The 12535-nt window shown below is 33.0% G+C and overlaps 1 protein-coding gene across 1 annotated transcript in view; it reads left to right on the forward strand.

Moving 5' to 3' along the window:
• LOC106475258 (2',3'-cyclic-nucleotide 3'-phosphodiesterase-like) overlaps nt 1–6920 on the forward strand; it is an 11960-nt gene extending 5040 nt beyond the window's left edge. The window contains exons 3-7 of the mRNA XM_013935957.2: nt 2058–2214; nt 2554–2725; nt 3054–3169; nt 3432–3964; nt 6580–6920. Coding sequence (XP_013791411.1) covers nt 2058–2214; nt 2554–2725; nt 3054–3169; nt 3432–3964; nt 6580–6583 — 982 coding nt within the window. The 3' untranslated portion in view covers nt 6584–6920. The remainder of the gene's footprint in view (nt 1–2057; nt 2215–2553; nt 2726–3053; nt 3170–3431; nt 3965–6579) is intronic.
• The last annotated feature ends 5615 nt before the right edge of the window (nt 6921–12535 follow it).

The raw sequence follows: 12535 nt of genomic DNA on the forward strand, positions 1-12535 counted from the left end.
CTGATCGACACCTTAACAAATCTTGTATTTGTAGATCTCTGATCGACACCTTAACAAATCTTGTATTTGTAGATCTCTGATCGACACCTTAACAAATCTTGTATTTGTAAGTGTAAAATCAACACCATCTTAATATTATAAGATAAAAAAACAATATGGGTTGGTTTAGTAGATGTTAAAATAAGAGTTCCTAACATGTTTTTAGTAGACGTTAAAATAAAGTTTCTTAACATGATTTAGTTGACGTTAAAATAAAGTTTAACATGATTTAGTTGACGTTCAAATAAAGTTTAACATGATTTAGTTGACGTTAAAATAAAGTTTCTTAACATGATTTAGTTGACGTGAAAATAAAGTTTCCTAACATGATTTAGTTGACGTTAAAATAAAGTTTATTAACATGATTTAGTTGACGTTAAAATAAAGTTTAACATGATTTAGTTGACGTTAAAATAAAGTTTCTTAACATGATTTAGTTGACGTTCAAATAAAGTTTAACATGATTTAGTTGACGTTCAAATAAAGTTTCTTAACATGATTTTTCTTCTCCAAAACCAAGTTTTCGACCGTATCTCTTCCTTTTTTTGTATATTTTTCATTTAATTAAATTATGATAAGTAAATATTATTTGTGAACGGTAAAAATAGATGTTTTCAAATCCACAGCGTAACGAGAAAGTATTTCCTGTTTTTTGATATGTTAACAAAATGCCTTCATAAATTCAAACATCCATTTAAAACCTGGGAAAAGTAAGGTTCAAGATAATAACATCTGAACATGGCTAAGGAGAAACATGATTGTAAGTTATTAAATATTAAGTAAGAAACGCTGCCATATTATCATAGATTCGTGTATGTTGACCCGTCAGTTATGTTATGTTATTTAGCAGTGAAATACTAGAGCAGGGGTGGCCAAACCCCGGCCCGCCTAACGTTTATAAAATTCACTGTATTACGGCCCACGCATGAAGATTCCTTGACCGAATGTGGACTGATTTTGCTGATCGAAGTGTCAAATGAAAGGTCCCTTCATTCTCTATTCACTGATGTAAAAATTATTATCCAAACGTCTCTTCCACCAGAGATAACTCGATTGACAAAAAATGATGAAATTTTTGTTTTTGGTCTCTAGAGAACACCTAATGGCGCAATATCAAAAGTAAAGTACATCATATAAAAGCCAAGAAAGTTTTCTATCTATTGATATAAGATTCTTTGTGACCACAACCAAATGAGAGCTATATCAGAGCATTGAAAAATACTAAGCTCAGGATGTCAGGGTGGCCACTTTTTTTTTTACCAGCACTTTATTTTAAACTTGAATGCGGCCCGGGTCGACTCCGGTAATCAAAATCTGGCCCGTGGCACAAAAAAGGTTGGCTACCCCTGTACTATAGGGAAGGCAGCTAGTCATCACCACATTATAACGCCCCCACGGCTGAAAGGGTGAGCATGTTTGGCGTGACGGAAAGTCGAACCCACGACCCGCAGATTGTGAGTCGAGCGCCCTAACCACCTGGTCGTGCCGGGCCTTGACCCGTCAGAGGCTTTACATAATCTAATAATGCTTCCGTCACTTAGCTTCTTTGATAACCAAAAGTAAAATAAAGCAACAAATAGATACTACATGGTCTTAATATTCGTTTGATGATCAGTATTCTACACATCTTTCTCCAAACTAGGTGTCGTTATTGTTATCTTCACAACCAATTGTTGCCTTGACTAAAACAGAAATCCAGCGTCTCTAAAGAAATCGCACAAATTTTGTATAAATTGATGTGTATATTTTTTTTCTTGTTGAAATAGCTGCGTGACCTCACGGTTTACTGGCCGATAAATAAATATATATTGTCTAATTATCTATGCGAGACTTGGTAAATGAATATTGAAGGACTACTGTGGCATCAAATGGTACACATCCTAAACCTTGCATCTACTTGATAAGATGCAGGACACATCGAGAAAATGGCGCTGTGACGGTAGGTTTAGAGCGTAGCTTCAGTTTTTTTTATATATACATTGTTTATTAATGTCATTGTTTTATGTGGGTTCTTTCAGGTGCGAACAAGAAACTAAGAAGGGAACAAGCCCCATTATCGTACGCAACACAAATGTCAGGGTGTACGAGATGAATTTCTATCTACAGCTAGCAGCCAAAGCCTGTTACACAGTTATAATTGCTGATTTATCAGGAATTTTTCGATTTGACCCAAAGGTAATTGTTTTTTGTTTTTTTTTTATTGCTCCTTTTGCATTAGGTTAAAAGTAAGCCAGTAGGTGGAAGAGTGATATCATGTGAAAATAGAATAATTAAACATAATAGGGTGATTAAGGAGATACTTGTTTTATTGAATAGTATTACAGTTCGAGTTAATATAAAAAATAAGGCTTAGGAAATTTGATTTCCCTTCTTCGAACAGAAACACAAAATCAGTAAGTAAATAATTTCAACACGAGGCTTTATATCTTTTAAAATTTCTTGCTGAGTTTCCAACGTCAAAATATGAATTGTTTTTTTTTTTTTTTTACACGACAAATAATACTTCTTCAATAGGAACTGGAAGCACGGAACTCCAAAGGACTCTCTGCCACCTACTTAACCAGACGTATACGATCCTGGGAGGAATTATATCCAATCTACACAGGCTGGTTTGCGAGTCCGAGTGATTCTAGCGCCATCTATTGTAAAGCTACGAATATAATATCTGAGCTTAACGATGTCGATAGTGAGTTATTTTGTACTTAAATTAATGTTTTATGACTACGTGTAAACATTCCTTTTTAAGTTTCTGAAACCATCACAACGGTTTTGTCCATCTATTCCTCCACAGAGATATTCCTTTCTTCAATATATAAGTCTGTTTACTATATTTTCTAGTTCTGTCTGTCTATCTATCATATTACTTACCCAACTTCGCCTGTTTCTCTCTCTCTCTCTTTCCATATATCTAAAAGTTATGTTTATCGAATATAATCCCTGCATATTGTTTAATTAAGTATCAGTTGTATAGAGCAGCTATTATTCCTTACGAGTATTATTTTGTCGTACTATAGGTGATTTCCAATGCCCATCAGATCAGTTTCAAAGGGAATCTCAGTTCTTCTGTATGGCAGCATTCTGTGATTCGGGTAAAACGTTGAAGGCTCAGACTTACTACAACCAATACAAGGTAACATTTTAAGTCATGGCACATGTTTGTTTTCTTGTTGTTTTTTTGTGGATTTACCATGTTCCGTAAAAACTTTAAGAATCATGTCGTACATGATGATTTGTGGCTCGAGCCTTTTGTTTCATGCTAAATAAACTGGTGACTAATATGTACTGATAGGAAACATTGGTGAACTTTGTTTGGGTGTTAATCGTGAGTGCTAAGTTTTAATCTTACTGCCATTTATTTCTAAACCGAAAATTGTTCTTTTAACACTTAAAAGGTTCAAATATCCTGTGGTAGGATGTTTACGCTTCTTCTGGATGGCTTCTTGGCAACGAAAAAATTGATTCTAGGTGTGGTTCTTCTCACTTCTGATCAACAAGACCTCACTATGTCAGAGGAAGAAGAAACATCATCAGATAACGACATTACTGATAAAATAATGAAACTTTGCATTGGTGATTATCTGGAAAAATACCAAGATTATAAACTTCCATCGAATGCAGAAGCATCTTCGAAGAAAACACTGAAATGCCAAGAAAGAAGGAAGCAGTTCAAAACCAAAATTGATGACGTCAGCTTTATTATTCTTGCCCACAGGGGATCCAAAGTTTCTTTCCCTTACATTCGAAACATACGTAAAACCAGCAGATCATTTTTCTCAAACGTGATCAATAAAGAAAACCTAATAAGCGATAAACATGACAAGACGACATCTTCAGGTAGTTTTTGTAAACTGGAGGATGGAGTTTGGTTTATTCAGCCGAAAGAGACGCTTCTACTTGATACAGTTTTCACTGGAATGTATTTTTGGTAGGTTTTTAATTATATTAGAAAACAATTTCCAGTGTATTTTTTTGAGAAAAATAATTGGTGGTATTTCTATTGTACTGACCAGTACATTCGTTAACCCATAAAAGTAATAATAATATATTCGCATTTCTCACTTTAAGTAAATTTGCTTACCGTGCTTTAAGAAGTCATTAGTGTCATAAAAGTCTCTTGGAGCCTTTAGCATAATTCTCTCGACGTTTGGGAAGATAGCGGGTGAAATTTTGTTCTTCAATGTTTAAAAGCTGCTTTGTTCTTACCGCTTGGGGCTAGAAGTGCAGCTAGAGACAGAAAACACAGTACTGTAACAACAGCGTGTATTTAGGCATCCATTCCAAACCACACTTGCCATATTTTAGTTTTTCAAAACTAAGTAACACTTTTCTATCTTTGTGAGCGATACTGGTATTTTTAACCTGAACAATACTTTTTTCAAAAGGCCTTAACGTATACTTACGAGTATGTAGTACGTTGTTTTGTTTTTAAAGGTAACATTTCTTTAATTGAATGGCGACCACGTCCATAAATGAGATGTCTAACAAAAAACTCTACGCTGAAGCCCTCTAACGATGATACAGTACAATGAACAAACGTTTCTAGTGCAAGAATATTAATTCACGGCTTCAAAATATTTTCTAATGAATGAAATTAGGCAAGAATAAAAATAATCCATCAGGTCACTTCAAACTATTTATATGTACTAGCAGAGACCTGGAAAACATTTGCGGTCGAACTAGTATTTTTCTTACGACAGTAGTTCTTTAAATACAGGATTTCTAGAATAATACAAAAAGAATCCTAATCACAGACAACGAAATTATAAGTTCACATGTCTTAGACATAACATTAAGATATATTAACACTTTAAACTGTGTATGCAGGTATATTAATATTTTCTATATATGGGATACTACAAGTGATGAGGTTTGTTTTGTGGAGAGTTTTTGAGTTTGTTTAAGTGTCTCTTGTCTGTGTTTTATATTCGTTGATTCTCAGTTTTCGCCTGTCCTGAAAATGCGCGCGCTTCTTTCAACGAATGTAAACAAAAGGCGAATGTAAATATACTTTAGTAGACGTTTGTACAACAACATATTAAAAGCTTATCAAAGTTTTTAATAAGGCCTAACGTTAGGTCGTAGAATACGTTTATTTATTGATAGTATTAAGTACAGTAAAGTTTAGTCCTAACTAAACTAAACCAAAAATATCATAAATTTCTAAAAGACTAACACATAAATATAACCTTAGCATAACACCTAGATACCTTTTCACCCTTGGAATGAAAATTAAACGTTAAAAAATCATATAACAAACCCATCCCACCAGGAAGTAGTTACAAACTATAGTGTAAAAATTGCCCAACTTTTTAAAAAGGACGTAACTTGAAGATCGGGTTAAAAGAACACTAAAAATCTCCTCCCACGTCCAGGAACATATGAATATTAACACATTTTTTTTCTGAACAGAATGTCACAGTACTAAAGCGTGAACCTGACATTAACAGAAGAGACATTTGAGAAGCTTTATTAATAAAATCAAACAATCCCACAATTAACAAATACCCAAACACATCTATATATATATATATCTTTGATCGTCATTTCTAATCTGATGCAAATGTTTCATATAACAATTCCATTTTTTTATATTTATCCATTTTTTTTAATTCCGCCAAAAATAAATAATCTGTCAATCCACGCTGATTGATGTACGTGCGTAAGTAACGACTATCAATTCTACAATTCAAATACGTTGTTAAATTGCTGATTTAAATACTAAAACATTTTTTACCGTTAAAACTTGTACAGTTGAGAATGATCGAAACGTAGTACATGTTCTAAATACAAATCTTCCCTGCTGTAACTTGTAATGAAATTAACTGAGTATTATTATAATAGATAATGTTGACTTGTGTGCAGCGTTTCTTTGAGTAACTTGTTGTAAAAAGACAAAAAAAAAGGTATTATTCTTTTATCAGGTTGATTAAAGGCGTGGAACAGAAAATATTAGCATCACCTCTTTTAAAATGAAAAAAAAAGAAGAATATATATATATATATAGTGTTTCGTCGACAAATCTATTAACTTTAGGTACACCAGGATCGTTGCTGTCCTACATGGGTTATTAATGATATAAAAATGTGTCATTCTCCAGTGCATATAGTTTTAAGTATAAAATTTTACTTTCTAAATTTCATCACAAAATTTAGTTTGTGTTCGCGTAGGAGCATAAAATTCCAATGAAATACATATTTTATTACGTTTAATTAAAGAAAAATTTAACCTGTAGTATTGAATTTATAAAACTTGCCGCCTTTTTATATTTGTGTTTCAAATGTCCACGTTTAATGAAATACATTAAACTATTATAAAAACAGTAAGATAGTTAAATATGTAAATTACAGAAGTTTCTGTAGGCCTCAAACGTTTGAGAAACCAAATGGTGTTCATCGCATGTAATAATATTAAAATTTTTCTTATATTACAACTTTAAGGTGGAATTACTAACCTTTTAAATTTAAGTATTATTAATAAATGAATTTTATAATATTTCTAGCATTTCACGAGTTTATGTTTGTTTTGTTATAATTTATCCAGGTAAAAGGACGTGCCTTCAAGATACACCCAGTTTTGATTTTCGTAGAGGGCGTTGCAGATATGGATCTAATAGCAAATTTTCACACGAATAGCCTTAATAGTTAGTGAATTTCACGTTAAACATTTTAGTTTTGTTTTTGTAATACTTTCATTACTTAAAAATATTTTTGTTGTAATTTACTTTTAAATAATCCTGTGTAATTACACTTATTTGATTCTCCCCTTCATTCAGAGACTTCACCATAATCTGAACATAAGTAGTCAGCATTATTACTAGTTGAATTTTTGTATGTGTATATCTTTACCTTTAAAATTAGAATAAATTATTCTACGAGACATTTTTTTCAGTTTTATCTATCATATTTTTGTGCGCCACCAATACCAAGTGTGATGCGTGCATATACCAGATTCTATTTTATTACTCATCAGAATTATTTTATGCAGAATTAGAGTAAATTAATATACGAGACCTTGGATGGGGGCAAATACATCAATCGAAAGGGTTTGACTTCTCGAGTCCAAAACAGTAATTTGATGTCGAATCGATCTGAGCTCAAAGTTTGTACTTGAAAAACTCGGAGCCATTCTGTGAGCTGCTATACCGTGGCTAAAAATTCGTTATATTACCATACCAATTTTGGAGGTACTAGGCTTAACCAATTAAAAAAAAAAAAAATTACTTAAGGTTAATTTTTTTTTTTGCTAGCTTAGAAATAATTTATAAAAGTTTACGGTTCTATTTCCATAATTATTTAATTGTTAAATTTTAGGCCACCTGTATTTTAAACTACTAAGTTTTCAAACATTATTTCATTACTAATGTATAATATTTTATCACTGTTTGTGCAGATATTATCACCACAATGGTTGCATAATTTATATTAAAATGATTTTGCAGCTTCAACATATTATTACAGTTGATTGTCTCCATATCTGCTATTTTCTGTCTGATGAATCGATATCTTGACAATAGATCTGAAGCATGGTTTTAATTGTAAAATGTTCTTTTGTAAGGCTGTCATGGTCAAAGAACACCATTCTTCCCTCTGAATTTCCATATGCCATCTAGTGTGTATATGAAACAAAAAACAGTACCTTGCAAAAAGATTCACCCCTGCAAAGTTTTTACATTTTGTTGTTGTCTGAGCTTGCAATCATGAAACTTTCAAATTGGACTTTATATTTAGAATCTTCTCCAAATGAGAAAGCTATTAAAAACGTTGATATTATGTAAATAAGTTAGATTTTCAAAGAAAATTGGAATATTCTCAATTGCATAACTATTCAACCCCTTTACTACGGCAACCCTAAATCAGTCAGGTGCAAAATATTAGTTTGAAAGGTTACAACATTAGTGTAATGGTCTGTGTCTCTGTGGTTTAACTTGACTTCAGAATAAATGCATCTGTTCAAGCCATAGTGAACGACAAACCAACCAAGAAGACCAAGGAGCTTTCCAAACATGTCAGGATAAAGTGGTAGAGAATCACAAATCAGGAGAAAGTTACAGGAAATGTTTAAAGTCACTGATTATCCCTTTGAGTATGGTGAAGGTCATCATTAAGAAGTGGAATGTGCTTCATAGAACCCAGTCACCATCCAGATCAGGCTGCCTTTCCAAACTAAGCAGCCGGGCAAGCATGAAACTGGTAAGAGATGCCACTGTGAAGCCAACAATGACTTTGAAAGATTTGCAAAGTTCCATATCTGAGATAGGAGTCAATGTTCATGTATCGACAGTATCCTGTATGGGCAAGTAGCAAAAAAAAAAAGAAGCCATTACTGAAAAAGAATCATCTTAAATATCGTTTGGAGTTTACGACAAAATATGTAAATGATACTGCAGACATTTGGCAGAAGGTTTTGTGGTCAAACGAGACAAAAATTGAGCTTTTTGATCTAAATTCAAAGTGTTACATCTGGCACAAGCCCAACACAGCACATCACCCAGTCAACAACATCCCAACTGTCAAATGTGGTGGTAGCATCATGTTATGAGGATACTTCTCATCAACAGGTACTGGGTATCTTGTCAGGATTGAGGGAAAGATGGATGGTGCAAAGTACATGCAAATCCCAGAGGAAAACCTGCTTGAGTCAGCCAAGAAGCTAAAACTATGTCGAAAATTACATTTCAGCAGGACAATGACCAAGGCCAAAAGACAAAAGTGAATATCTCACTCGAATCCAATAGAATATTTATGGTGAGATTTGAAGACTGCAGTCCATCAATGATTCCCAACAAACTTGTCAGAATTGAAGTAATTTTGCCAGGAAGAATGGGCAAACATTACCCCATCCCATTGTGTAAAGCTGGTACAGACTTCTCCAAAAAAAGACTCACAGCAGTAATTGCTGTCAAAGGTGCTTCCACCAAATACTGACTTAGGGGGCTGAATATTTATGTAGTCAGCAAATTTCACTGACATTCAACCTCCTTTACACATAACAGTGTTAAGTTTGATCATTAGAGTTTTGAATAAAAACAAGTTCATTGAACATTATTCTTTATATTATTTGTATTTCATCAAAACGTGGCATTGTTGGTAGGAGGTGAATACTTTTTCAAAGGCACTGTGAGTTTCCAAGAAACCATTTCAACAACCCACTTACAATGAAATCCAGAGGTGCTGCATTTGACACCTTGATTGATATGTCCTCATATTGGAATAACATGAATACCCACTTAATTCTCCAGCTGGTTGAGGTATGTGATGGTTGAACAGCTATTTTGTGGAAGTATCTTATGCACACGTGACTCGTGTCGCTTTTCCAGGATTTTCTTCTCGATAATGTTGCGTACCTGTTGCTTGAGACACTTGGATGGCTTTTGCCACTGACCATGGTGTTTGTATATTCTCACCTGTTAAAAGTTACCACACTTTTCTAAACAACTACTGGGGTATGACTTATTGCACATCTGTTTCTGTATGGTCCTGATACCCCAAACTGATCCACATTCTTTTGTTTTTTAATTACATACGAGGGACATCCCCATCTTGGCAAGTGTAACTCATGATCTGAACACATTTTTATGACCAGTATATGTGAATATTTTGCATACAGAAAGAGCTGTTAAATAACTTTTCCAAATGTAATACATTTCTGGTGGCACCACACTTCCTACAAAATGTGAAAACGTAGTTCTGATACATTCCATCTAACCAAGACTATAATATCAGCTTTGATGGTCATGAAGTGTGCTAATTTTTCATATTGAGGATTGTTTTAATATGACTTACACAACCATCTGCATCATCAGATATTATTTTATCACTACTGTGTAACATATGAGGTGTATAAATATACAATGTATTTCTATTAATGGCTGGAGACGGCTTGAATGGGTAATGAAGAAAAACTTTAATATAAGTTTAACATGTACAACGTTTCGACAAGGTTTTGTCATCATCAGGTACACATGACAAAACAGAATAGTTGCATGTATAGACAGATTACATTATCAGTACTGTAGGTACAATGAGATTTAAAAAAAAAAAGTTTTATCAGTCATGAATATATATATATTGTTTGTAGGTAATTTAAAAAGTGATTCGTAGTTTGGAACTTATTTTGTAATGAAATATTAACTTACTTTCTAGAAAACCTTACGCAAACTCGACAGATGGTTTTGATAAACTTTTGTTTTAATAGATACAACACAAGTTTTATTTACAAAACTTCAAGGTGAGCTTCTCTTATAGAAGTAATAAGCAACTTTTATTGACCAGCTTCCATTAAAGTCATGAAGTATGCAAAAAAGGGGGCACAGGTGATATACAGGTATTAAAACAAATTGTTAATTACAAATGAAAATATTTGGAAAGACGTAGCTTAAATACGTCGTTTTCTAGTTTTTTTTAAAATTTTATATCATTCATATTTAGCACTTTAAACTATTATATCTAATTTGTTACAAAATAGGGGTGAGCAGAGAAGATATAAAACATTAATTATGTGGCCATTATGACTCGGGTAACACCTGTACAATCAACACAGGTTTTTCATTTTAAATCGTATTGGTATCTATGAATAGCCTTATCCTCTATGTTTTATTAGTGTATGTCAGACTTTATTATATACGTCATGTTTTTGATATTTTGTACTTAAAGGGTTGATACATAGTTTGTATTAAAATTTGTTTTTGAACATAGAGAAGAAATTTAGTATAAATATTTATGTAAAGATACTTTTCTTTCTCACAAAAACATTACATCAAAGATTTGCAGTTCTAGGTTAGCCGAGCATTTTGTAACTAGATGTTAAGTGTCCGGTTGTTTTCAGAGTCCTCCAAGAGATGGCTCTCAAGGCACAGAGATGACTATGGCTCCAGGGAATAGTGTATCTCCAAGGAATTGACAGTTTGTCAACAACAGTTAAATCTCTAACTATCAATACCATATTATGAGAAACATAGTTTATGCTACTGGCTTTATCTACAGAAGATCAACACAAGTGGTTTAGATTTTACTGTGCTTCCATTGTGTTAATGAATCTTCTGATATAATCACTTGAATTACACAAACTTCCCTTATCACAGTGGTTTCACTTTTGTTATGGCCATGTAGAGGTAAGCAGGCATTATTAAAACAAAGTTTTTAAGTAGTTTGTACATTTGTTTATTAACAGATGTTTGCGTTTATTATTATTAACTACAAATAGGTCGTTAAGCAACATCCCACTTATCTATATGAAAATAATGGCTAGTCTATTTCACGTGTTACTTGGTGTTGTATTTAACAATAGTATAAAAGCCCATCACATCACAAATTTGAACCATCCAAAATGCATTTGCGACTTTGCCACCCGTAAACAGACATAAGAAAAAATAGTAAACAGACATAAGAAAAAATACGGGGTTTTTCTAGCTTCAAGAAACCAAAACCTATCATCAGTAATATCTATTTCATCTAAAGATTGTCTCTTCCCAACATGATCACAGTTATTTTATAATCACATCAGTTTCATTACTGCAATAGTTCCATTAAAACCACATTTATTGTAAAAACCCGATCATCGAAGAATTACTGACTATAAGACTATCTAGTGCAATAATTAATTACAACCTACCTTCACATGTATCTGATTCTTTAGTGTGAAATATGTCTTTGGTAAGTGAGAGAAAAAGAAACCTTAAAAACAACTGCTAGAAAGTACAAGTGTGAAGGCATTGTTACCTGACTGTGCTACTAAATATTGTAGTGTGAATAAACGAGGTTTAAAAGCACGTACCTGGTAAGTTAAGAAAGAAAGTGATAAACTTGATTGAACATATAAAATGTTAAACTTTTAGTAACCCCTTTCTTTCTTTATTTTTATAGCAGTGTTAAAGTTAACTGGAAAAGCAAGTAAATCCTTGGTACTCACAAAGAATGTTTGTACATATACTTTTTGTTTTAATAGGTTTAAATTTCTGTGTTTTCTTTTCTAGGCCCTAATTTTGAGGTCAGCCATGCTAAAGAATCAGATACACGTGAAGGTAGGTTGTGATTAATCACCACTAAAGAATCAGATACACGTGAAGGTAGGTTGTGATTAATTTGTTATTCAACCTTTTCACCCATAAAACTAAATTTTTTTTTATCTTTTAATTACCAGTGAGAAAAACAAATTTTCATATAGTTTTATAATGTTTTTTTCTAAACTTAAAACAGCATGTATAGAATATTAGATGTACGAATATTTTTGTTTGCGTGTTTCAGAGATACGTGCAAAGCGACACACGTGCTAACTGTGCTTAGCCATTCATAATTCTGAACTGATAAATTATAAGGATAATAGCTGGTCAACTAGACTCGTCACCAACTCTTCAGTTACTCTAGCTGAACACTAGGATTTCATTGTGTGTGATTCTACGACAAAAGGATGCAAACCATGCATCTTCAGGTTCACAGTCCAGCACCCTGACCACTAGTTCACTTACAGAATCTCACATGTACCAACTATGGGCCCTCTT

Source organism: Limulus polyphemus, unplaced genomic scaffold (assembly GCF_000517525.1).
Source record: "Limulus polyphemus unplaced genomic scaffold, Limulus_polyphemus-2.1.2 Scaffold8305, whole genome shotgun sequence".
Lineage (NCBI taxonomy): Eukaryota > Metazoa > Arthropoda > Merostomata > Xiphosura > Limulidae > Limulus > Limulus polyphemus.